The 27,527-nt window shown below is 38.5% G+C and overlaps 1 protein-coding gene across 4 annotated transcripts in view; it reads left to right on the forward strand.

Moving 5' to 3' along the window:
• LOC130717217 (DNA-directed RNA polymerase III subunit 2-like) overlaps positions 1 to 27,527 on the forward strand; it is a 34,025-nt gene that overhangs the window by 5,961 nt on the left and 537 nt on the right. The window contains exons 12-37 of one of the 4 annotated variants that reach the window (XM_057567363.1): positions 2,949 to 2,987; positions 3,113 to 3,172; positions 3,324 to 3,422; positions 4,097 to 4,156; positions 4,250 to 4,342; positions 4,542 to 4,649; positions 4,741 to 4,851; positions 5,064 to 5,180; positions 6,944 to 7,060; positions 7,156 to 7,236; positions 7,934 to 8,038; positions 8,118 to 8,198; positions 8,293 to 8,424; positions 8,547 to 8,591; positions 19,809 to 19,886; positions 19,953 to 20,092; positions 20,196 to 20,286; positions 21,789 to 21,916; positions 22,015 to 22,144; positions 22,226 to 22,356; positions 23,333 to 23,458; positions 23,539 to 23,594; positions 25,163 to 25,233; positions 25,533 to 25,617; positions 26,073 to 26,176; positions 27,338 to 27,466. In XM_057567363.1, the coding sequence (XP_057423346.1) occupies positions 2,949 to 2,987; positions 3,113 to 3,172; positions 3,324 to 3,422; positions 4,097 to 4,156; positions 4,250 to 4,342; positions 4,542 to 4,649; positions 4,741 to 4,851; positions 5,064 to 5,180; positions 6,944 to 7,060; positions 7,156 to 7,236; positions 7,934 to 8,038; positions 8,118 to 8,198; positions 8,293 to 8,424; positions 8,547 to 8,591; positions 19,809 to 19,886; positions 19,953 to 20,092; positions 20,196 to 20,286; positions 21,789 to 21,916; positions 22,015 to 22,144; positions 22,226 to 22,356; positions 23,333 to 23,458; positions 23,539 to 23,594; positions 25,163 to 25,233; positions 25,533 to 25,617; positions 26,073 to 26,176; positions 27,338 to 27,466 (2,517 nt within the window). Of the gene's footprint in view, positions 1 to 2,948; positions 2,988 to 3,112; positions 3,173 to 3,323; positions 3,423 to 4,096; positions 4,157 to 4,249; positions 4,343 to 4,541; positions 4,650 to 4,740; positions 4,852 to 5,063; positions 5,181 to 6,943; positions 7,061 to 7,155; positions 7,237 to 7,933; positions 8,039 to 8,117; positions 8,199 to 8,292; positions 8,425 to 8,546; positions 8,592 to 19,808; positions 19,887 to 19,952; positions 20,093 to 20,195; positions 20,287 to 21,788; positions 21,917 to 22,014; positions 22,145 to 22,225; positions 22,357 to 23,303; positions 23,459 to 23,538; positions 23,595 to 25,162; positions 25,234 to 25,532; positions 25,618 to 26,072; positions 26,177 to 27,337; positions 27,467 to 27,527 lie in introns of those variants that run through there. The other 3 variants (XM_057567364.1, XM_057567365.1, XR_009012261.1) reach the window with 3 other exon arrangements.

Here is a 27,527-nt window from a genome sequence, read left to right on the forward strand (position 1 = left end):
TATTTCATATTGTCCACTCTGATGTATGGGGTCCATGCCCTGTAACTTCTAAATTAGGTTACAAGTATTTTGTCACATTTGTGGATGATTATTCTCGTGCAACATGGTTATATTTAATGAAATCCAGATCTGAGTTATTCACTATATTTTGTAACTTTTGTGCTGAAATTCGTACTCAATTTAACTGTCCAATACGTATTCTTCGTAGTGATAATGCCAAAGAGTACTTCTCTGCACCATTCTGTACTTTTATGGATAAACATGGCATGATTCATCAGTCTTCTTGCATTGTTACACCACAACAAAATGGGGTGGCTGAGCGTAAAAACCGGCATCTTATGGAAGTTGCTCGGGCTTTGATGTTTTAGATGAAGGTTCCGAAATGTTTTTGGGTTGATGCAGTTCTTACTGCTGCATATTTAATTAATCGCATGCCATCCACTGTGCTAAATGGTGTTATTCCTTATTCTGTCTTGTTTCCGTCATGTTCTTTGTTTCCTTTGCCTCCAAAAGTATTTGGTTGCACCTGTTTTGTTCTTGATGTCAGGCCTCAAGTGACCAAGTTGGATCCAAAGTCATTGAAGTGTGTGTTCCTGGGTTACTCTCGTACCCAGAAAGGGTACCGTTGTTTCTCTCCAGATCTTGGTCGCTACCTTGTCTCTGCTGATGTTACATTCTTTGAGGATTGCTCCTTCTCGGGATGGTCGCCCTCCTCTTTCCCGGTATGTGAGTCAGAAGACACCTTCTTAACTTATATCACTATTTCCCCTGCTCCACAGACTACTATTGGTACAAGTTTCCAATTTTATGAGAAGACATATAGTCGCAGGCCGAAGAGTAGTGCTCCTCCATCGGATACTCAATCTCTACCTTCACTTCCTCTGGTGTCTTCAGACCCTCATGATAATTTGGACCTCCCTATAGCTTTACGTAAAGGTAAACGCACTTGCTCTTACCCCATCTCTTCTTATGTCACTTCCAATAAATTGTCACCTGCCTCTAAGTCTTTTGTTGCTGCCTTAGATTCTGTGTCTGTGCCTAGGTCTCTTTCAGATGCCTTATCACATGTTGGTTGGAGGCAGGCTATGGAGGAGGAAATGCTGGCCCTTGAGCATAATGTGACTTGGGATTTGGTCCCTTTACCTGCGGGGAAACAGGCTGTTGGGTGTAAGTGGGTTTACACTACTAAAGTAAACCCTGATGGTTCTCTGGCTCGCTTGAAAGCTCGGTTGGTTGCCAAGGGATATGCTCAAACATATGGGGTCGACTACACTGATACTTTTTCCCCTGTTGCTAAATTGTCCTCTGTTCGCATTCTCATCTCTCTTGCTGCTACTAATCATTGGCCTTTGTTCCAGTTAGATGTGAAGAATGCATTTTTACATGGTGATTTACAGGATGAGGTATACATGGAGCAACCACCCGGGTTTGTTGCTCAGGGGGAGTGTGGGAAAGTGTGTCTACTCAAGAAATCATTGTATGGCCTAAAACAATCACCTAGGTCCTGGTTTGGACGATTCAGTGATGTTGTTATGGAGTTTGGTTTACGAAGAAGCGAGAGTGACCACACTGTGTTTTTCAAGCAAACTAATAAAGGCTGCATTTTATTGGTTGTTTATGTTGATGATATTGTGATTACAGGTAGTGATAGTGAAGGAATTGGCAACTTAAAGACTTTCCTTCAGACGAAGTTTCAGACCAAAGATCTTGGAATTCTGAAATACTTTTTGGGCATTGAAGTTATGTACTCGAAGAATGAGATTATGATATCTCAGAGGAAGTATGTTTTGGATTTGCTAGCTGAGACTGGTCTTATGGGATCTAAGCCATGTGAGACCCCTATGGAACCAGGAATGAAACTTACAGCAGAAGGAGTTCCTTTCTCTGACCCACAACGATATAGAAGATTGGTGGGTAAGTTGAATTACTTGACAGTTACCAGACCAGATATTGCCTTCCCAGTGAGCGTTGTAAGTCAGTTTATGTCCTCCCCGACAGATGCACATTGGGAAGCATTGATTCGCATTGTCAAGTATCTGAAGAAAGCTCCAGGAAGAGGTATCATGTACAGGGATCATGGACATATGCGAGTGGAGGCATTTTCAGATGCTGATTGGGCAGGATCTCCTATGGATAGAAAATCCACCACTGGCTATTGTGTATTTTTGGGAGGTAATTTAATTTCTTGGAAAAGCAAGAAGCAAAATGTGGTGGCACGATCTAGTGCAGAAGCTGAATATCGTGCTATGGCTCAAACTACTTGTGAACTTATGTGGGTAGGACAAATCTTGAGTGAGATGGGAATTGAGAGGATATCTCCAATGAAACTATGGTGTGATAATCAGGCTGCCCTACATATCTCATCAAATCCAGTTTTTCATGAAAGAACTAAACATATTGAGGTGGATTGCCATTTTATCCGTGAGAAGCTTCAACAGAACCTTATATCTACTTCTTATGTTAGAACAGGCGATCAACTTGCAGATGTGTTTACAAAGGCTTTGAATGGGGTGCGTAATGATTTTATTTGTAACAAGCTGGGCATGATTAATATCTATGCTCCAGCTTGAGGGGGAGTGTTAGCATTAAGGATTATGTTAAGAGTTAGGGTTAGATGTAGAGTCTATGGGCCAGGCCCATATGTACTTTGTACTACATGTTGTACTACTCTTAACCTAGTATTATATATATGAGGGAGGCTGCACCCTGCAGTGTATCCCATTACAATATCTCTTTCTCTCTCTCTTAGTCTTTTCTCTTTACAGTTAAAGACTGCTATATGTAGTCTTCAGAACAGGTCATGTGCATACCTGTTGAGTAATGTACTGAAAATTACAATTTATTTGCAGTTTCTGATTTTGGTTTATGTAACTTTATCAGTGTTTCTATACTGCATACATAATTTTTTTGTTTCTTATTTATTGCTAATGGCTATGTGTACTCATCAGGTAAAACGTTCCATGTTTTCAAACATATCATCTGAAAAGGTTGCAAATTTCTCTCTCTCAGATTGTTTATTGATACATTTTCATGCCTTGGATGATATAAAATACTATTTTTTGTTCTTTTCCACATCAATTTTCTGAGTTAGTCATTTGGGCCATTTATGTAGGAAGGAAGAGGATCTCCAGCCCTAAAAGTCCTAGAGGAGGAATTTCTTTCAAATATACCAGTAAGTGCTCTTTGAATATTAAGAATATTTTGAATATTGAGTGTGTTCATTTTTTGCGGGACAACTTGATTTCATCCTATTCGGAATATATGTAATATGCCTCAGTTGTGTTTAGTTTCGTCTGATTCGCTGCTTCTTCTGTTCTGGTTAGGTGCATCAAGGTAATTTTCGGCTAAAATGTATATATGCTGCTGTTATGATGAGACGCATAATGGATGCAATTTTAAATAAGGATGCAATGGATGATAAGGTATTATCTTCTCTCTAATACGTGAGCTTGTACTTCTTGAGAAAGGAGACTAGGTTATGTAATGAAAATTGTAACAGTATAATTTATATAATGAAAGGTTCCCTTTGTTATACTCAATAGTTGAATGTTCTTTGACAAAGTCAATCACCTTCCACGCGATGACTCGCACACAAGCACTTTTCTCCCATTTAGGGCTCCGAGATTTCTCTTGATTTCCTTGTAGAGGTAATACCTTTTGCATACAATCCCTGCCTTCTGTGAACAGAGGTTTTGAAGTGTTTAAAAGAAAAGGTTTCCTAAGGTGTGCTATTAACTAATAGGGGTTTGCTATTAGTACAATGTACAATTCTCTAGGTGTTTGTTTCCATTATATGATTTTCTATTAGCTTTTGATTTTCCCAATGAAGGCGAAATGCTTATCACGTTTCAAAGCTGTCCTAAATCAGATACATACATACAGAAGCCCAATTTTTGTGAACATAACAAGTAACAACTGAGTTAACCTGATTTATTCTTCGTCCAAAATAGTTCTTTTATTGTGATAGATCATCTGTGCAATTAATGAAGTTGAACTTATAGCCAAATAATATGTACATACGTAGATTTTTGTGTATATAATATATGTGTGTGACAGGAGTTAGTGATTATCTGCCAACTGTTTCTTTGACCTACAGGATTATGTGGGGAACAAACGGTTGGAGTTATCTGGCCAGTTAATATCTCTTCTTTTTGAGGTACTATTTTGTTTAATTTAGTACACATCTACCTTCTGTAGATATACTTTGGTTATTTTTCTTTGCATTAATTGTTACTCCTTTCTCTTGTAGGATCGTTTTAAGACAATGGGAGAACAAGTTCGGAATAGTTCAGACAAATTGTTAGATAAGCCAGACAAGGCTAATAGATTTGACATTTCTTCTGTAAGCTCTCTTTAATATTCATAATCAAACATCATGTGAATGTAATGAAGCATTCTTAATATTCAAAGATTTTTATTTACATATTTTCTTTGGAAATGTTTATAGGTGCATTCATGTTTGTTCAGAATTATTATCCATTTAACCTAATCTTAGTTTGTCTGGATTTTTATTTACATATTTTCTTTGGAAATGTTTATAGGTGCTTGCTCGTCATCAAGATTTAATCACTCATGGTTTGGAGAGTACTCTCTCCACGGGAAATTTTGAAATTAGAAGGTTCAGGATGGAAAGGAAAGGAATGACACAGGTTGTATATTGTTTCCCATTCTAGAGTATTCTCCCCATCTCTTGAGTTTTTCATCACACAAGACTATTTGATGAATGTTTTCTATTTACAGGTGCTACAAAGATTATCATTTATAGGTTTTTTGGGCCAAATGACTAGAGTCTCTCCACAGTTTGAGAAGTCCCGGAAAGTGAGTGGTCCTAGAGCTTTGCAGCCTAGCCAGGTGAGCTGCAATCCCGTTGGTAACCTTTTTGACATATTGTCATTCTTATATTACATTGGTTTTGGATAGAGAAAAATGAAAATTACATTATTTGATCCTTGTGGCTGACCCAAAAGTCTTGGTGGTTGATGTGTTCTTATGTTTCTAAATTTATAGAATCATATCTATTTATGGATTCATATACCTTTGCTGATTTCTTCCATTTGATATAGTGGGGCATGCTTTGTCCTTGTGATACTCCTGAAGGTGAAGCTTGTGGACTAGTAAAGAACCTGGCTTTGATGACTCATGTCACTACTGATGAAGAGGAGGCCCCCTTAATTTCTCTGGTATGTTTTGCTGGATGATGAAATTTCCTTTTATTGTTTATTAGTGTCCACTGCTATGAGCTGCTACAAATTTGTAATGATTTGTGGGTGTGGTTGTAAACGTTACGAAGTACCACATTGACTGAAGATAGGTTAAATAAGTCCTTATATAGGGTAGAGCAACCCTCACCCATAAGTTAGATTTTGGGGTAGAGTTAGGCCTAACCGGAATTCTAAGAGGGTATCCTGAATTCTAAAATGGTATAGTAGCCCCAATGAGGCTATGACTAAATGGTCTAACGTATTGAAAAAAAAACCCAACTTAGATGTGAAACTAGAGAGATAGAATAGTATGAAAACTGAACTTGTTATTCTAATTAAGCTATCTGTGAATGCACAATGGAGCTCTTTATATAGAGTATGAACCTGAAGGTTCTCTTGGAAGCTTTAAATAACTATACTAACAACCATAAACTAACCAATCAGCTCATAAGGCTGTAATTGTAAAACCGAATACAACATTACTACAGTGCAGTTACAACAGTATAACCCAAGCTGTGTAACTAGATTAATAGAGTTCAATCCTTGTTGCCCCATTATTCTAATAAAAATATTGTACTTCAACACATCGTAGGTGGGCTTGTGCATTGTCCATTTAGAATATAGAATATAGAATATAGAACCATTCATGTGTCATCACCCAACAACTTAAACCTTTGGAATAGTTGGTTCATGCCAAACCTATCATTGATCCATTTATTGGAGACTAAATGGGCCACTTAGTAAATTCCTGCAAAATCCACTCTCCAGATGTCCAGCCCTGGGCACGACGGGGTGTGTTAAGAAGTCTCACATTGACTAGAGATATGGCTAAATAAGCCCTATAAAGAGTAGAGTCACCCCTAAGCTAGCTTTTGAGGCAGAGTTAGACCTAACCTGAATTCTAAGATAAACATGAGTTGAGCATCTTACGAGCAGACATGATTTTAATTGGACATTTAGTCATTTTTTAATCCGTGTAGCCAATCCCAGATAGTGCAATTGTTCAATTTAATTTAAATGATCATGTAGCATCAAGGACTGAACTCTTGAGCATTTGGTTATCAGATCTCTGGAGCTAAATCAATAACCAATTTGACTGACCTATATAATCAGCTGTTAGGACTTAGGAGATCCCCAGAACAAATCTTGTTTTTGGGTGTGTGGAGGGGGGGTGGGGTGAGTTGGTTTAAAGTGCTTGTATGTAAAGCTTAACTAGTTTAAAATGATTCATCTGAAAAAAAATAGTTTAGATAGTTTGCTTGAAAGTTGCAGCCTGGTTGGACAACCTATTTTTTTCGTGTTTATCAATTTGATATTGGATTTAATTTTATTTAAGAATTATCAGGTTGTTTTAGTATTTTTTACCCGAATATCTTTATTTTGTGATGTTCTGGAAAATTATATTTCACATACATGCCACTAGCTCCAGGGGTGAGGGCAGCTTTATAGATGATTGGTAGCAGGATTACTTTTAAACTAAAGATTTGTATTCTACTATTCTTTTGGCCATGAGTGGTCAAGAGCTTTTTGCGCAGCTACGTTCTATGTGCATGCATGTGCAAATCATGGGCTTTCTTGCTCTTCAATTGCATTTTTATCTTATTATATATGTAATCATTGGAACTGGATAGTGTTTATCACAACTCTAGTGCTTTTAGACATAGATGTAAGATACACAAGGTCTCAATTCGAGTTTTTGTTTACTCTAGGTGTTTTACATTTTATTGTGATTTCTGGGACAGTGCTATTATTTGGGTGTTGAAGACATGGAATATCTCTCTGGAGAAGAGCTTCATACACCAGATTCCTTTCTTGTCATTTTCAATGGTTTGATCCTTGGCAAGCACAGGAGGCCACGGGTAGTTCTCTAATTTTCAAATGTTTTATTCATAAAAATATGCATTGGTGCTTGTATTTTCATTTATAGTAAACCTTACCATTGTTTTTATTCAAGGGTTTTGTCACTGCAATGAGAAAGTTGCGGCGAGCTGGTAAAATTGGCGAGTTTGTGAGTGTCTATGTCAATGAAAAGCAGGTAAAATTTTCTGGTGCCGTTGTTTTTTACTGTTTCTACTGTTTTGTTTCCTAGTTGAATTTTTCCTTCTTTTTTGGTTGATAATTTCTTATTTGATTTAAGGTTTAATTTGTGTTTCATACTACCTCCGGTCCTATTTATAAGAAGCAAAAAAAATCACATAGTTTAAGAAATGTAGTTAAATTAGATAAAATGCATTAAATTTGTCCTAAATTAAAATGAACTTACAAATTTACCCTTTGTTCTAATGTAGTTATTAGTGTTGGAGAGTGGGAATGAGAGAATAATTAATGAGACACATTTTACTAGTTAGAATTAATAAGGGACCAAAAAAATAATTAATGTAGCACAAACTTTCATTTGGTTCTTATAAAAAGGACCAAGATTTTTCTTCTCTTTGGTTCTAATAAATAAGACCGGAGGTAGTATTATACATAATTAATGGCTTTCAAGTATTCATGTTATTTGTAAATTGCTTGAGTTTTATCTTTTGCTTTAATACAGTTATAGAGTATACGCAAGAACATGCTATTTTCCTCTAGTTGTATTGTTTTCCACTTTTCCGTTGCTAGGAGCTACATGTTTGTTCGAAATCTATACTATGATTTCCATTTATATATTGTACTTCAGTAGCTACTCTAATGCTAAAAAAGGGTGTGAGTAAAATCGGGTATTAATGGACTAAAGTATGTTTCAGGGTTGTGTCTACCTAGCTTCTGATGGTGGTAGAGTTTGCCGTCCCCTTGTCATTGCTGACAATGGAATTTCAAGAATCAAAGAGTATCATATGAAAGAGTTAATGGTAGTGTATCATATGTCTTTATCTTGAAAATGAATAAGGAAAGCAGTTTATGAGAATTCAATTTTTTCTGCTCTTCCAGGATGGAGTGCGCACATTTGACGATTTTTTACGAGATGGCTTGATTGAGTATCTTGATGTCAATGAGGAAAACAATGCTCTGGTATGTTCTCCTCTAATCGCTTCTAGATTCTTTTATCTTTAAAATTTTACTCCGGACAACCAATAACCTCAGTTGCCTATTTTCCTTTTTGTAGATTGCCTTATATGAAGGAGATGCCACATCAGAAACTACACATATTGAGATTGAGCCTTTTACCATCTTAGGAGTTATTGCGGGGCTAATTCCATATCCTCATCATAATCAGTCACCAAGAAACACTTATCAGGTTGTCTCTCAGTCCCTCCCCTCCCTCTTTCTGTATAAGGTAGTTTACTTGAGATATTGCACTTGTATGAATGAAAGGTGTTCCTCTTCCATCCTGAAATTACTTTTGTTTTGCCACTGTAGTGTGCTATGGGGAAGCAAGCTATGGGAAATATAGCATATAACCAGGTAAGCAACATTTTGTTGTCTATGTGGCTTGAATTCAGTGATTGTGTGAAGTTTAGATTTAATGGAAACATTTTTCATAATTTTATAGAAAAGCGATTCTTTTAATTTAGTTCTTTTTAAATGAATCAAATTTTAATAACTTCATTCCTTAGTGCATGCATGTACGTAGATACAAACATAAATTCATGCTGGAGAGTATTGTTTTAAAAATATACCTAAATCATATGTGGGCGCACATAAGATATTATTCCGTGCATTTCATGTTGTTGAGAAGTGACTGTTATAGCTCCCTATATTAGGGTACACCGTATAAATGTGTATAGAATTACACTTTAGTAAGTTGCTGACTGTACTAACAGTCAGCACTAGGGTTGTTATGATGAGCTGGCTTTTCAGTTAGGCTAAGCGGGTATGCTTAGCTGTCAAACTGAATCAGTTAAGAGTTTGTTAAGCTTGTTGAGCAAGCTTCATAGTTCTATATAAGGTGTAATCAAACACTTGTATCATTAGCTTTTCAATAATCAATGAGAAACAGTTTTCACAATTCTGAGTTTCTCTAACATGGTATCCAGAGCCCTGAACGATCCTTGGGATTTATCTCTCTGATTTTTCTTCTTCTTCTTCTTCATCGCCATGGCTGATGAAGCTTCTGCAACTCCAATAGCCTCTGCAACTGCTGGTGCTGCAACTCAAATTCCACCTCCAATTCCGATTGCGGTTGCTCAACCACAGTTGAGTTCCTCTACGCTGGTTCACAAGCACACGTTGAAGCTTGATGACTCCAATTTCCTCTCATGGAAGCAACATGTTGAAGGAATCGTCAGAACACATCGGTTGTAGAGTTTTCTTTCTCGTCCTGAGATTCCACCACGATTTCTCAATGAAGAAGATCGTGTGAATGCAGTTGAGAATCCTGCATATCAAGTCTGGGAGCAACAGGTTCCTCGCTTTCATCCTCTTTTCTTCCGACTGTGGTGAATTGCACACAATCGTGGCAAGTGTGGGAAGCGGTGCTCGATTTCTTTCATGCACAGTTGCTGGCGCAGTCGACTCAACTCAGATCTGAGTTGCGCACAATCACCAAAGGATCGAAGAGCACCTCTGAGTTCTTGAAGCGTATCAAGTCGATCGTGAATGCTTTGGTCACGATCGGAGATCCAATCTCCTATCGTGAACATCTCGAGGCGATTTTTGATGGATTACCTGATGAGACGATTGTTCACAATCGTGATGAGCCTTGCTCGATTTTGCACATTGAAGCAATGATCATCGCACCCGAAGCGTGTCTGGATCGCTCGCGTATGATAGATGCAGGCTTCTCCGCCAGCTGCGTTTCTGGCTCAAGCGACTGCACCACCGCCGTCGACTCTGAGCTCTCCGTCGCCGGCGACACCTGCACCACCGCCATCGACACCGGTTGCGCCTTCTTTGTTAGTCAACACTGTTGAAAATGCTGAAATGTTTAACGAATTTCATTGATTGTAAAACTGAATAGTACAATTGATAATCTCTCTATTTATAGAGAGCTAACAAGCTTGCATAAGAAGCTAACTAATTCAGACCCATACTTGCTTAACTTTGCACCACCAATCATGGGAGTAGAGATCCCCTTAGCTTCACCCATATCAGCCCTCTCAAGTAGATCATGAATGTACTTTGTTTGAGTCAAGAGTAAGGATCTATCCTGCAAATGATGGACTTGAACACCAAGAAAATAATCAAGTTTGCCCAACTGCTTTAAAGAAAATTCTGAATTCAGATTCTGAACTATCTTCTGAACAAAAGGCAAGGAATTTCCAGTAATGATGATATCATCTACATAAACAAGAATGTAGATGCAGCTGCCCTTTGTATGGAATGTGAACAAAGAGGGATCACATTTACTAGGACTGAAACCATACTTGATCAAGGCTGCTTTCAGCCTTTCAAACCAAGCTCTAGGAGCCTGTTTTAGTCCATAGAGGGCTTTATTTAGTTTGCAAACTAGGGACTTGTCTGAATGTAGAAAACCAGAGGGTTGAGTCATGTAGACTTCCTCTTGGAGTGCACCATTGAGGAATGCATTGTTCACATCAAGCTGGTGGATGTGCCACTGCTTGGTAATAGCCAAAGAGAGAATTATTCTTATTGTAACAGGTTTGACTACTGGAGAAAAGGTCTCTGAGTAGTCAAAACCTTTAACTTGGTGGTAGTCCTTGGCCACAAGTCTGGCCTTATACCTATTTATAGAGCCATCAGCATTTTCCTTGACTCTAAAAACCCATTTACAGCCAATAGGTTGTCTGTCCTTGGGAAGGGGGACCAAAGTCCAGGTGTTGTTGGCCATCAATGCATCGAATTCTGCCTGCATGGCAGCCTGCCATTTGGGGTCCTTGAGAGCCTGCTTGGCTGTTGTAGGTTCTGCTTGAGTTAGTAGCAATGTAGGAAATAATCTAGGCATCACAATGCCAGATTTAGACCTTGTCTGCATGGGATGAGCATTCCCAGCTGGTTGAGGTGCAGAACCTAATGGTTGCACAGGTGGAACAGATTGAGAGTGCCCTGAAGAAGCCTGAGAAACCAGGGGAGACTGGACAGGACTCTGCTGTTCTGAAGTTGAATGCTGAGGAGATGCACTAACAGAAGTAGTAGGTACTGTTGTAGTGCTGAGCTGAGTGGGGATAACAGTAGGTCCAGCAGGCACAATTGGTATAGCAGAAGTGATTCCTGGTGCAGAAGAACTTGGAGGAGGAGAAGCCTTGTCAGAATAAGGGAACTTAAATTCATCAAACACCACATCTCTGGACACATAAATCTTTCCATCACTATCCAAGCACTTATATCCTTGATGAGATGAAGAGTACCCAATAAACACACATTCCTTAGACCTCATAGACAACTTTGAGTGTGTGTAGGGCCTGAGATGGGGAAAGCAAGCACAACCAAACACCTTCAGAAGCTTGTAATCAGGTTTAGTCTTGAACAGCTTGAAATAAGGACTTACATTCCCCAAAACAGAAGTGGGCAGTCTATTGATAAGAAATGTGGCAGCCATAAAAGCATGATCCCAAAATTGAAAAGGTAAATGAGAATGTGCAAGCAATGAGAGACCTGTTTCTACAATATGGCGATGCTTCCTTTCCACACTACCATTCTGATGGTGTGTGTAAGGACAAGTAAGCCTATGAACAATACCTAACTTTGCAAAGTAAGTGGTAAGAGGCTTAAACTCAGTGCCATTGTCAGTTTGAACAGACTTAAGTTTCACACCAAACTTTAACTCAACCATGGCTTGAAATTGGAGAAAAGTAGAACAAGTATCAGATTTCCTTCTCATGGGAAAAATCCAAGTGAACCTAGAATAGGCATCTACACAAGTAAGGAAATAGTAAAAACCACTAGATGATTCAAGGGATGCAGGTCCCCATAAATCAGCAAAAACAAGTTCTAATGGTGTATTATAGACAATAGTAGAAGTAGCAGAAGGTAATCTATGAGACTTGGAAAGGCAACAAGCTGAACAAACTTGAAATTTTGCTTTATTAGGTACTGGAATATTACAAGAAGTCAAAGCAGAATGCAAAGCCTCATGATGAGGATGTCCTAACCTAGAGTGCCACAAACCATAAGAGGTTGGACATACAAGAGAAGTACTACTAGTGCTAGATACATCAGACTTAGGTAAAACAGTAGAGTAAGCAGAAGGAACAGCAACAGATGGGACTGAAGAAACAGCAGCTGAAGACACTTTGACAGAAGGTTGCTTGGGAGTATGCATGCCTTCAAAGATATACAAGCCATCTGGACCAACACTACCTCGAAGGAGAACCCTAGAAGTTTCCTGACATTTGACAACACAATAAGAGGAGTGAAATTCAAAGTAGACATTATTATCCTTAGCAAATTTGCTAACACTAACAAGGTTCTTGGTAATATCTGGAACTAAGAGAAGTTTACTAAGAGTAAGTGTGGTGTTTGTGTGATAAGGAGAAGGAAAGGAAGCTGAACCAATAGAGAGAATAGGCAAACCTTGTCCATTCCCCATAAGAATATGATCATTACCAGTAAGGGAAACACTGTCAGAGAGCACAGAAGCATCATTTGTGACATGGTGAGTTGCACCAGAATCAGGAAACCAGGTGCTAAGATTAGCTGCAGCAGAGGATGTGCCAACTGATGAAGGTGGACCAGTGAGCATAGCTTGAGGAGGCCGGGTTGTAGAATTTGCAAGTCTTTGGCCTCCACCAGAAAACTGTGAACCTCCATTGTTCCACTGTGAACCAGGAGCAGAAGCAAATCCAAACTGCTGAGAGGGAAGTCCTATGCCAGAGCCTTGGCCATAGAAGAAACCAGGACCAAACTGTTGACCAAAACCAGAACCAGCTTGGTGACCAAACTGTGTAGGTGTGCCAAATTGTGGAATGCCATAGAAAGGTGAAAAACCAAACTGAGGCATCATAGGAGAAGGCACAGACATATTAGGCATATTGAACGGAAAATTCAGGCCATATCCACCAATCATTCCAGTAGAAGCTGAAGAGGAACCGCGATGATAACAAATACTTGCATCATGACCATATTTATAGCAAATCTGACACTGAACACTGCGATTACCTCCTTTACCACGTCCATCACCATAACCACCGCGAGAGTTGCGACCACCGCCACGTCCATTGTAACCACCACGGTTGCGATCATCACTGCGATCTTCATAAGAGCGATCATCAAAGGAAGAATCCACAGCACTGGAAGCATAGTTCGCTTCAGTCGTCGCGGTCGACGGGGCTGGCGGAGGCGCTGGTGGCGCTGGTGGCGGCGCAGCCTGAGTCAAAAGCGCTGAAGGCGGATTCGCATTCAATTGACGAGATCGAGTGCGATCCAGACGCGCTTCATGTGCGATAATCATCGCCTCAACTTGCGAAACAGGAGTCGGAGCTTCACGATTGTAAACAATCGTCATGAGAGGACTATAGTCATCGGGAAGGCCATCGAAGACAGCTTCAAGGTGCTCGCGATAGGTGACGGGATCACCGATGGTGATCAACGCATTCACGATCGATTTGATGCGTTTGAGATATTCCGATGTGCTCTTCGATCCTTTGGTTATGGATCGCAACTCAGATCTGAGTTGCGTGCTCTGCGCCAGTGAGTGCGCTTGGAAGAAATCGAGCACCGCCTCCCAGATCTGCCACGACTGAGTGCAATTGACCACCGTAGGAAGCACCGATGGCGAGAGCGAGGAGAGAAGCCATGTGAATAGAGCAGAATCTTGCTGCTCCCAAACAAGATACGCAGGATTCTCGACTGCGTTCATGCGATCAACTTCGTTGAGAAAGCGAGGTGGAATATCGGGACTGGTGAGGAAGTGCTGCAATCGATGAGTGCGAGCAATGCCTTCAACGTGTTGCTTCCATGAAAGGAAGTTAGTGTCATCAAGCTTCAGAGTAAGCTTGTGAGTCAGAGAAGAAGCAGTCGCAACAACAGAAACTGGAACTGGAGTTGCAGGAATCGCAGTTTCCTGAGCAGGTTCTTCATCAGCCATGGTGATGAAGAAGAAGAGAAAAAACCAAAGAAAAATCTCAGGGATCGTACTGAGCTCTGATACCATGTTGAAAATGCTGAAATGTTTAACTGAATTTCATTGATTGTAAAACTGAATAGTACAATTGATAATCTCTCTATTTATAGAGAGCTAACAAGCTTGCATAAGAAGCTAACTAATTCTGTTATGCCAGCTCAGCTTGACAGCTAAGCTTAACAACTAACTCTGTTATACTAACAACTAATCTTGACAGCTAGGATAACTAACTTATCAGTTACTTATCAGAAACTATATAGTATACTCTAATAAACACTGAAGTCAACTACGCTGCGAGCACTGTTGACACTACCTTTGGTTCAGATGATCGTCGATCTGGCGATTCGCGTGGCTACAATGATGGCGGTGGCTATAACAACTATGGCGGTCGTGGAGGCAGATTCAATCGTGGTGGTTGTGGTGGCGATCGCTCTGTCCAGTGCCAGATTTGTCACAAATATGGACATGATGCCAGCATTTGCTATCATCGTGGCAATTCTTCATCCTCTACTGGATCTGCAGAGACGGGAGTTCCACCACATGCAGCTTTGGCTTCTCTTCTTGGAATCAATTCCTCTTTTGGAATGTTTCCTCAGTTTGGCTATTCTCCTTTTCGCGGATTGGCACCTTATGGTTCTCCTGCTCAGTTTGGAGCTTCATTTGCTGGAGCAGGCTATGGTCCAGGACTCAGTTACTCTTTACCTGCAATGATGCAGCCTTCTGTTTTTGGCTATGGTCCTGCTCAACCTTCACCTTTTGGCATGTTTCCCAGAGCTCCTGTTTCTCAGCCAAGGGTACCTCAGGCTATGCTCACTGGACCACCATCTTCAGGACAGTCCACAAACTTGAGCACTTGGTTCCCAGACTCTGGAGCAACTCATCATGTTACTCATGAATCATGATGCTTAAGCTCTTTCTGATAGTGTGTCCCTAGCAGGATCAGATCAAATACTCATGGGGAATGGTCAAGGTTTGGCTATTAAGTCTATTGGTTCTGCTTTCTTTCCCTCTCCTTATAATTCAAATACTACTCTTGCTCTTAAAAACTTGTTGCTAGTTCCTGATATAACTAAAAATCTTGTTAGTGTTAGCAAGTTTGCATAGGACAATGGTGTATTTTTTGAGTTTCAACCTTTTCATTGTGTTGTAAAATCACAGGACACTTCTAGGGTTCTTCTTCGAGGCTCACTTGGAAAGGATGGCCTATACTTCTTTGATGGCATGCACTCTTCATCATTTCTCAAGAATCTCCCTCGTGTTCCTGTTCCATCTGTTTTTACTGTTACTCAGTCCACTTCTAATGTACCTAATACTAGTGCATCTTCTTCTAGTATTGTAGTTAGTCATAATCCTTATGACTTATGGCATAATAGACTAGGGCATCCTCATCATGAGGCTTTGCAAACTGCTCTTTCCACTTGTAAAATTCCAGTACCTAATAAAGCAAAATTTCATGTTTGCCATTCTTGTTGTGTTGCTAAATAACATAGATTACCATCATCATCTTCTAGTACTGTTTATGATACACCTTTGCAATTAATCTTTGCTGATCTATGGGGCCCTGCTTCTGTTGAATCATCTAGTGGCTACCTTTACTTTTGGACTTGTGTTGATGCCTTTTCCAGATTCACGTGGATCTATCCCATTAAGAAAAAATCAGACTCAGCTTCTGTTTTCATTCAGTTCCAAACCATGGTTGAATTAAAATTTGGAACCAAAGTTAAATCTGTCCAAACTGATGGAGGCACAGAATTTAAACCATTGACTTCTCACTTCTCTAACCTAGGGATAGACCACAGACTTACTTGTCCTCACACACACCATCAAAATGGTAGTGTAGAGAGGAAACATCGCCACATAGTTGAAACTGGCTTGTCTTTGTTAGCTTGTGCTAAAATGCCTAGTCTCTATTGGGATCATGCTTTCTTAACTGCTGCTTTTCTCATAAATAGACTACCAACACCTGTTTTGGGTAATGTCAGCTCTTATCATAAGCTTTTTAAAATTCCAGCTAATTACTCTATTCCAAGGGTGTTTGGAAGTGCATGCTATCCTCACTCAAGGCCTTACAATCCTTCCAAGTTGGAGCTTAGGTCCAAGGAATGTGTCTTCCTTGGTTATTCCTCCACACATCAAGGCTATAAGTGTTTAGCTAGTGATGGGAAAATTTATATTTCCAAGGATGTTAAGTTTAATGGGTTCAGTTTTCCTTACACAAGGTTGTTTAATTCCACTGATTCTGACTCATTTTCTTCTGGTATTTCTCCCCATATACCATTGTTTGCTGCTGAGAATTCCTTGCAAGGTCAAGGTGGTCATACAACTCAGCAGTTTCTACTCCTCTGCCACATGCTTCACCCTCAGTGGTTGGCTCAGCAGGGTCTGCTGCAACATTGCCTCCTTTGGAGTCAATCTCAGGGTCTTCACCCTCTGGCAGCCTGCCTCCTGCTCCTATAGCAAGTCCAAGCATCTCTGCAGCACCAAATGTTGTTTCTGGCAATATTCATCCTATGCAAACTCAAGCCAAGTCAGGGATTGTCATGCTTAGGCTTCACCCTACTCTCTTACTTACTCAAATGGAGCCAACAACAACAAAACAGGCCTTGAAGGATCCCAAATGGTTGCAGGCCATGCAAGCTGAGTATGATGCTCTCCTTGCCAATAATACATGGACATCAGTTACTCTTCCCTCTCATAGAAGGGCAATTGGATGCAAGTGGGTTTATAGGATTAAGGAAAATCCTGATGGCTCTATCAACAGATACAAAGCCAGGCTTGTTGCTAAGGGATATGATCAGGTTGAGGGGTTTGATTATGCTGAAACATTCTCCCCTGTAGTGAAACCAGTCACTATTAGGCTCATTTTATCTCTGGCTGTTACCAAGCAATGGCATATTCATCAATTGGATGTGAATAATGCCTTTTTGCATGGTGCACTTCAGGAGGAAGTTTATATGCTTCAGCCTCCTGGCTTTCAACACTCAGATAAGAGTTTGGTTTGCAGGCTAAAGAAGGCCTTATATGGGCTTAAGCAGGCCCCTAGGGCCTGGTTTGAGAAGCTGAGGGCTGCTTTGGTTAAGTATGGCTTTAAACCAAGCTGTTGTGATCCCTCTCTTTTCACCTTTCATACATCAACTAACTGCATTTATATTCTGGTCTATGTTGATGATATTATCATCACTGGAAACTCTCTTCCTCTAGTTCAGAAGGTTGTGACTCAACTTAACTCAGAATTTGCTTTAAAGCAGCTGGGAAAGTTGGATTATTTTCTTGGTGTGCAAGTTCACCATCTCCAGGACAGGTCTCTTCTTTTAACTCAGTCCAAGTACATTGGTGATTTGCTTGAAAGAGCTGAAATGGCTGATGCTAAGGGCACTTTACACGTATGGTCAGTGGTGCTAAATTGAGCAAGTTTGGAGCTGATTACTTTGCTAATCCTACTCTATATAGGTCTATAGTAGGGGCATTGCAGTATGCCACCTTGACTAGACCAGAAATAAGCTACTCAGTTAACAAGGTTTGCCAGTTTCTTAGTCATCCTTTAGAAGAGCATTGGAAGGCAGTCAAGAGGATTCTTAGGTATCTCAAAGGCACTATTCATCATGGTTTACACATCAGGCCTTGTTCCTTGACAAAACTAGTCCCTTTGGAGGCTTTTTGTGATGCTGATTGGGGGTCAGATCCTGATGATAGGAGGTCCATTTCAGGGTCTTGTATTTTCTTTGGGCCTAACCTGGTCTCATGGGCTTTGAAGAAGCAAACTTTGGTTGCTCGTTCTAGTACTGAAGCAGAGTATAGGAGTCTGGCAAATACTTCTGCAGAATTGCTTTGGATTCAATCTCTCCTTCATGAACTTCAAGTTCCCTTCTCCACTCCCAGAATTTATTGTGATAATATGGGGACTGTAGCTTTAACTCATAATCCTGTGTTGCACACTCGAACCAAGCATATGGAGCTTGATATTTTCTTTGTCAGGGAGAAGGTCCTCAACAACTCTCTTCATGTGCAACATGTGCCCTCTATTGATCAACTTGCAGATATATTTACAAAGGCTCTCTCTCCTACACGTTTTGAGACTCTTAGGACCAAACTCAATGTGACTGAGAAATTAATTTCTCACCCACCTTGAGTTTGTGGGAGGATATTAGGGTACACTTAATTTCTCAGTCACATTGAGTTTGCGGGAGGATATTAGGGTACACTGTATGAATGTGTATAGAATTACACTTTAGTAAGTTGCTGACTGTACTAACAGTCAGCACTAGGGTTGTTATGGTGAGCTGGCTTTTCAGTTAGGCTAAGCGGTTATGCTTAGCTGTCAAACTGAATCAGTTAGAGTTTGTTAAGCTTGTTGAGCAAGCTTCATAGTTCTATATAAGGTGTAATCAAACACTTGTATCATTAGCTTTTCAATAATCAATGAGAAACAGTTTTTCACAATTCTGAGTTTCTCTAACACCCTACTTTACGAAGATTCTTTTGAAAACTATATGCACCAATTATGATCAAGTTGCTGTAATTGTGAAGTGGACGCTTTTATGTTATATTGTTATCATACAACTATATTGCCTAAAAGCTCAGTCTATTAATTTAATCCCCTGTGTGGTTTTTATCCTATATTACCCCACATAAGAAGTTATTTGTGCTAGAATGTTTGAAAGGATAGGGGCATAATTACGTTTTTGAAAAAAATATTATGAGAATGGAGGTGGTAATCAACCTTAAGGTGAAAACGTAGAACTGAGTTGATGTCTAATAGAAGTATTTGGCGTGAGGACTGTAGGTATATATGATATACGCTTAATCACTTATACACACTAGATTATTATTTCTAGTTGTTAGTATTCTGTTATGAGCTACTGTGCAGAGTTCATTGTCTGTTAGTTAATAACAAAACTTTTTTCATTTTTATATCATCTGTTGAACGAGAATCATATTCATTCCATGAATTCACTCTCTCTCTCTCTCTCTCATATTTCAAGTACTGAGGACTTGATGTTGTACATTGTTAGAATTAAGTTACATCCACACACCACCACAAAACCGGCAATGGGTGTGGGTGTTCTTTATTATATATACATTTGTACACTAGCTAATCTACCCAATGTGGGACTTCTTTGAGTCTCCACTTGGTATTGTCTAATACTCCCCCTTCAAGTGGGACTCCATTTTTCTTCTACTTCTTGCCTGTGCTTTAACTCGTTTGTTCGAGTCACAGAGGCCTTACGGCTTGCTTTGCCTAGGCTTGTACTCCAGCGAGGAACATCAATGGTCGTTAGACTTGTGCTCCTTCGTCTGAGTCTCACAGGCCTTACGACTTTCTTTGTCTGGGCTTGTACTCCAGCGGGGAACATCGGTGGTCGTCGGATTTGTGCTCCTTCGTCTGAGTCTCAGAAGCTTTACGGCTAGCGTAGTCTTAGGCTTGAGCTCAGTGGAACGTCATTAGGTGTTAGACAGTTAGACTTCTGTTCTTGAGCCTCAGAGGCCTTGTACTGTATATGCATCTTTCTTTTTCTTTTCTTTTTTCTTTTGTTTTGTTTGCATATTGTATGTTGAGTAACTTACTGCTGCTGTCAGTTTTTTTAAGACCAGTGTTGTACAGGGAAGTGAACTCTTTTACTCATACATTATTGATGAGGTTTGGTTCTCTCTTTCTGTAGCTAAACCGGATGGACTCAATCCTTTACCTACTGGTTTATCCTCAACGGCCTTTGCTGACAACAAAAACAATTGAGCTGGTTAGTATTTTCATCGTTTTAATTTCTCAATGAGTCAAGGGTTCTAATTACTCTATATTCTTTTAGGTTGGATATGATAAGTTGGGAGCGGGTCAAAACGCCACAGTAGCTGTGATGAGCTATAGTGGTTATGATATAGAGGATGCCATTGTCATGAATAAGTCGTCTCTTGATCGAGGTTTCGGCCGATGTATAGTTATGAAGAAGTATGCAATTTTATTTGGTGATTTTTTGCTTCTGGTTACTTCATATTTATACTAACAAAGGTTTTAGGGTAGCAGTGTTGAACTTGGTGTTCTTCATGTGTAGGTATAAAGTAATCAAACAAAAGTATCCAAATGGCACATCAGATCGAATACTTAGGCCCACTGGAACTGAAGATGATGCACATCTTATGCAGGTAGTATGTCTTCCTTCGTAATTAATTGAATTATATTTCATTAAAATTTAGGTTTATTTTCACTTATAATCCAATGTTTAAAGTTGTATATCAGTTTGCCTTACTGGCTCAGTGTCATCTAATTTTCAATTAGGGCAATCAGGTCAGTTTGATAACAACTAGTAGGTTAAAATTCCCCAACAGGGACTCGCCTATCAGGCAATTTTCGTCCAGGTGGCTTTAAAAGTTGTTGCTAGTCTTCCATGCTGGAATTGAGATTGTCTACACACAACATAACCAACTCACCTCATCTTGATTGGCACTTTATTTCTCTCTTTTTATTGTCTTGAAAACCTTCTCTGCTGCCTAATCTTATAGGGTAGTTAAGATTGATTATATCACCACTTCGAAGGCTTGGGCCGGATTTCTCAGAAAACTTGGAAGGCCTCGGACGGAATCCAATGTTGTGCACAAAATTGTTTAAAAAGGAATGTACTGTGAAAATTATGTGCCATTAACATCCCAAATCTGAAATCTAATTACCAATAATACTAACTATCCAAATTCCAAACCCTGAGCGTAATATCTTGATAAAAGGGGCCCTTGACAATGGTGAATATCATTTCTGAGATGCATGTTAAGATAGTATATTACTCCCTCTGTTTTAAAACATTATTGTTTTAGCTTTTCATCTATTTTCCAAAAATTTGTTGTTATAGGAATCTAAGATTATTTATCTCATTTTCTTCCATCTATACCCTCATTTAATATTATATCTCTCACCTACCATCTCATATTTTCACCTATCACAATCCTCACCAATTACCTAACTACTCCCTCCGTTCCTTTTTAGAAGAACCGAACTAACATTTCACGCCCCTTAATAAAGTGGTTGGTAGTATTAAATTTGTTCAAATTTATCCCAACTTTCCAAAACTACCCCAACTTATTTTTCTTAAATTTTATTTGGCATTAATGAGTTGTATAATGGAAAGAAAGAGAAATCTCAATTAAATGAGGTTATTGTTGCCAAAAAATAATTAATGCACCTTGAAATTTGAATTGGTTCTTATAAAAAGGACCAAGCTACACCCCTCATTTGGTTCTTATAAAAATGAACGGAATGAGTAATAACTATCATTCTCTCTCTTTAATATAACAACGTTAAATAAGGGTGCTTCAGTCAAATTACAATATTAATTAATGAACTCTTATAAAATGTGCATAACCTTAAACAACAAAAGTTTTGGAACGGATGGAGTATGAAACTGAGCCTTCTGAGAGGTTCTATTGGTAATTATATTTTTTTGGTGTTTGTTAGATCGATTCTAGCAGAATTGCTGACTGCCTGACTGCTCATAATAGACTCTGACTCTAACTGCTAAGAGTTAAGTACAGTAATAAGTAATAACACTTATAAATCATGCAGAAGCATCTTAATAAAAAAAAAGACCACTCAGACGTGTGGCTATGCAGTATACTAACAGTTTACTGTGCTGTTGGGTTTATTTTGCTTCCTGTAGATACTTGATGATGATGGGCTTGCTGCTCCTGGGGAAATTATCAGGCCAAATGACATTTATGTCAATAAGCAAACACCAAAGGACACGGGTATTTCAAGTACAGGATCTGCAGCTAACTTGCGTGATATGTTAGTTTTATTTTTAGCATTTTCATTCAATTGTGGATAAGTTTGTATTAGATATATGTTGCTACAAGTTGTTCCCTAAATGTTTTCCTTATGTCCAGTGCATATCGTCCAGCTAGACAAACATTCAAAGGTCATGGAGGTGAAGTAGTTGATAGGGTGGTTCTTTCCTCTGATAAGGATAACAATATGTGTATCAAATTTCTTATCCGTCACACTCGTAGACCTGAGGTAATGTCTTTAGGTTTTTTGTTAGATATGGTTATCGTTTTGAAATAGTTTACTGATTTCTGTCTTTATCTGTTGCCTTAGCTTGGTGATAAATTTAGTAGTAGACATGGTCAGAAAGGTGTTTGTGGAACAATTGTCCAACAGGAAGACTTTCCATTTTCTGAGAAAGGCATTTGTCCAGATCTGATTATGAACCCTCATGGGTTTCCAAGGTAATACAAATATTTTATATCTCATTGGTCTTCACACAGTATGTGGGTGGGGGTACACAGAAACCCTCCACTTTTTGCTAAATAATTCAAATAATTTATTTGTGATTACTCAAGATGCTTATTTGTTTCCTCAGTGACTTCATTCTAATTTTACATTAATCAATGCTAGTTATACTAACATTACTTTCACAGATATAAAAATAAATGATGTACAATATTATCATAAACTGATAACTCAAGTTTACAAACACATGTTCAATTAACAACACACAATAGAACTTCTGAAAGATAAACTAAGTAGAAACTTGACAAAATAGAAAGCATAACTATTAAGCCAACCCTACAAAACAGTTGAGAAATCCCAAGTGTCAATACATCGAAAAAGTTCAGATGCCATTTGGTTGACACAAACTAGCCGAAAGTACTCTTTGATAAGTCAACCCAACCTAGACCTAGATACCAACTTTTAGAATGGTGATAGGCTTGGGTAGGAGTTCTCTGGAAATACAAACTTTTAACATTTCCTTCTTGCTCATACCATACTTGCTTTTGGTCAAAACAGCAAGGTGACCTTTGGAGGTGTCAAATGGAGTACCAAGTTCGTCACCAAGATTTTCACCAATGTGAAATAAGTAAAAAGCTTTAGCAAATTGTTTGGCCATATCTCTAGGCAATGTGTGACTTCTCAGCAGTTAGAAATAGTTTCTTTCCTTTTTTCTTTTGATGTATATACAGCCTGTTAAGTACAGATCACTAAAATCCTCTTTATCATCCCTGCCCCATTTTTTCAAGTGTGGCTGAAAGTAGATGTAGATGAAAAGACAGTTGCAGATTTGCATGCATTTGTGTCCAACATAGTGTGTGGGCTGCACATAATTTTTTGATTATAGTTTAGGCCTTAAAAAATATTTTTAAATTAATAAGTATAGTACCACTGCTTGTTTCAGGATGTGAACTAACTTTATTATGATATCAGTCGAATGACAGTGGGAAAGATGATAGAGCTTCTTGGAGGGAAAGCAGGGGTTTCATGTGGTAGGTTTCACTATGGCAGTGCTTTTGGCGAAAGAAGTGGTCATGCTGACAAGGTTGAAACTATAAGGTATCTTATGTGTCTCTGGTTTGACCTGCTTTTGATGGTTTAGCCATTTTTTTCTTCTCATGGTTTTCTTGCTCTGGCAGTGAAACTCTTGTGAACCATGGCTTCAACTACGGTGGAAAAGATTTCATTTATTCAGGTTTTCATTTCTCTTAGAGATTGAGAAGATTATTTAACTTAAGTGTGTTCATAAACCAATCTGATTAGATAATAATAATTATCCACAAACTGAATGAACCACAAAAATTGAATTTTACAATCCGATTGGTTTGGATTTCGAATGTGACTTTGAAAAGTGAAAACATATCTGATCCAATTAATGCGAATTTATTTATAAATATGCTTACTTGCACCATATCAGACAACTTATGCTTACACATGAACACTTATTTGATAATTTGAATTAACATTTTTAATAAAATTTGAAAAAGTAAGGACTAAGGAGGTTTTGAGGTAAAGTAGGATGGATTTGAGGTTTAACTATTGCAGCCTTAGATTCGAGGTAAAGTAGGATGGCAATTCTTATTTCCTAACCCGTCTAGATGCCTATTTTAGGTATACTTGTGTTTATCCACTTAAGAGAAAATCAGACACTTTTCAGACCTTTGTGCAGTTTCAAACCATGGTTGAGTTGCAGTTTGGTTATATAATCAAAGCAGTCCAATCCAAACTGTTGGTGGGGTGAATTTAAGCCACTCACCAGTCATTTTGCCAAACTAGGGGTTGTTCAAAGACTTACCAAAATGGTAGTGTTAAAAGAAAACATAGACACATTGTTGAAATTGGTCTTACCTTACTTGCCTATGCTAAGTTCCCTATGTACTGGGATGATTCCTTTATTTCTGCCATTTTCTTCCTTAATCGCCTTCCCACTACTGTTTTGGGTCATGTTAGTCAAAACTTTATGTTGCTCAACCACATTCCTGATTACAAGTTATTGAAGGTCTTTGGTTGTGCTTGTTATCCATTTCTCAGGCCCTATAATAGCTCTAAGTTGTCTTTCAGGTCGTCTAAGGAATGTGTCTTTCAGGTCTAAGGTCTTCATGTATTCAGTTAAGAAAATCAATACAACAAGATTACATTTCAGTTACAGTTTTATTTCTTTTCTATCTCTGGTTCTGAATACTACTCGTCGAGCTTTTGGGATGGCAATGGAATGAAAAAAGGACTTGGAGGCAGTTGTGTACAGAGAACGACGAAGAAGCAGCAGGCGGCGGTGGTGGAGGAGAGCGGCAGAGAGATGGTGCTAACCATGGGTCTCCAATTTCAAGCACTTGATACCATGTTATAGTTCAAGAGTGAGAGAGAGAATTCATAAGACTGAATAAAAATGAATATTGCTATTGAATGAATCAGATAGTACAATGCATTGTTATATAGGTAGAGCTATAACTGAATGGATTCAGCTAGGAACTAACAGCTAACTACCTTACAATTAGTAACTGTGTGGAGACTATGATACAGTGTAAGTGAGCCTATAGTAAGTACATACCTCAACATTGAGTTATGACTTATTAGGGATTTTGGCCCCTTGCATTTCCCCCTCTTCCCTCCCAATTTGAACCAAACATGATAAGTTTTAAATAATCCCTTCCCTCCCCTCCATTCTCATCCAACCAAGCATAGTGTTAGTGATACTCCAGCGATATTTTTTTTTTAAATTTATCAATCTAAGGTTTGTTCTGATTCATCTTTTTTCTTTTTCAGGTATCACTGGCTGCCCATTGCAAGCATATATTTTTATGGGGCCAATATACTACCAGAAATTAAAACATATGGTGAGAAATCCTTATTAAGAATGAAGATAATTCTTCCTATTTTACTATTTCAGTATTCATTTTAATTATTTTAACAATTAGAATCTTTTTGTATATGATGTGAATTAGCTTGGTAGCTTGTAGAATATTGCTTTTAGTATCGTAATCTAGATGAGAACCAAAAACATATGTTTTCTTTTGGTAAGTAGGACTACATTTTAATATTGCTTGGGGAAAATACTCTTTTTTCTTTCATATTTATAACTTGCTTGTGTATTCATGTCAACAAGTTCACTAGCAAAAGCTGTTGTGATACTCAGGTGCTTGATAAGATGCATGCCCGTGGTAATGGCCCTCGTAACTCGCTACATAGACAGCCTACAGAAGGGAAAGCTAGAAATGGAGGTTTTTATTTTATACTTTCTTGATATGTTTAAGCATTTATTACATCTTGGTAATATTAGAGTTGCTGGAATCACTGCTTCAGTTCCTCCACCTTCATGGAAATGTATTTGGTTGAACTCAATTTTTAGTTCCTGCTATTTTGTTTAATGCTATTTTTAAATGATTTTTATGATAAGTTATGTTTTACTTGTAGATTCATTCTACACTACTTTTTCTGTTTTACTAGTTTATAATTGTACCCTGTATGTCCCATCCAAAATTTAGTGTCTAAGTAAGCCCATCAAGCATACTCACCCTCACCCACAGTTATAGACTAATTGTTACCTTCATGTGTCACATACCGAACATTTTGGTGGTAACTCGGGTTCGGATAATCAACATAAGAAAATATTCTCTGGTGTCAATAATACAGCAGGAGTTAGTGGTTGAATTTGATGTCACCCTTATATTTTCAGGTCTACGAATTGGAGAAATGGAACGCGATTGCTTAATTGCGTACGGTGCTAGTATGTTGATTTTTGAGCGACTCATGTTATCTAGTGATCCTTTTGAAGTTCAGGTAATGATTGGACTTTTATGTTAATATTATTCTGCAATCTTGTTTGCATTTCAACAGTGGGTTTCTTCATGGGTTCTCAGGTTCTCTTTCATTTCAAAGTTCCATAATGTGTTGGATTGTTAGAATTTTGAAAGGGAAGACTTTTTGTAGACAGTTTGATTCCAAATATTCATTCCACTTTCTTTTATTGACTCTAAGCGCTCCCATGGATTATAATTTTAACTGAAATTGTTAATGATTTGCACTTAAAGCTAATGTTTTCCGGTTATATTATTTGAGAGTTAATGTACATGCGCTACACTTGACTTTCATTAAGGATTGGATTTCAGCTCTTGATTATAAGCCACTAATATAGAAATCTAAGTTTAATCTACCCAGCGTCTCCCCCAGATCCAAAAGAAAGCCTCTTATAATATTTGGTTTGGCTATAGATTACTCTTTGATAGAGAAGTATTGGAGTTAATACCTGAGGGTATAATTGTAATAGTCAGTGAGCTCGTATTAGCTCTAGATAGTTACAGAAGTTAGAAACTTCTCCTACAAGTTATCTTTGTACTCCACCATATAAGTGAGAGTGGTAATCTCATCAAGCAGATGTGTAACTCAACAGAGTTTGAGTATTTTCTAGACTAAGGAGATGGATAGGTCTTTACAAAACAATAGATTTGACTCAAAGGGCTTATCATGCTTACGGCGTAGTGTGATAGATTAAGGGTTTTAATGGGACAACATGAAAAAAAAATTGAAATGGCCGTACTAGAAGGGATAGGATATGCAATGTTCGTATAAGATGAGATACTAGGGTGATGCCTATCGTGGAGAATCTGGCAGAAAATCGGTTAAGGTGGTACAGACATGTACAAAGAAGAACTTTGTAGAAGGGTGGATAACATGGTTTTTAGTCATGTGAAGAGTGGTAGAGGGAGGCCAAAGGGAACATTGGAAGATATTATTAAAAATGACCCCATTGTCAATAATATCTCTCAAAATTTGGATTTTGATCATGCTCTATGGCGCAGTGTGATCCATATAGCTAACTTCACTTATGGAGATAAGACTTTTGTTGTTGTTGTTGTTGTTGTTGTTTTGATGCAAAATTGTAATGATTCTTCTTTGTAAATTACAATCAAAGTGGCTGATGATCGTTTCCGTTTTACGCAGGTCTGTAGATCGTGTGGGTTGTTAGGATATTACAACTATAAGTTGAAAATTGGTGTTTGTCCATCATGTAAGAATGGAGACCAGATTTCTAACATGAAGCTACCATATGCATGCAAACTCTTGATTCAGGTAACAATGTATTAGAATATCTTTCATATTTAATTAGGATATCACTTTTTGCATATATTAT

The sequence above is a fragment of the Lotus japonicus genome, chromosome 5 (genome assembly GCF_012489685.1).
Source record: "Lotus japonicus ecotype B-129 chromosome 5, LjGifu_v1.2".
NCBI classification, from domain to species: domain Eukaryota; kingdom Viridiplantae; phylum Streptophyta; class Magnoliopsida; order Fabales; family Fabaceae; genus Lotus; species Lotus japonicus.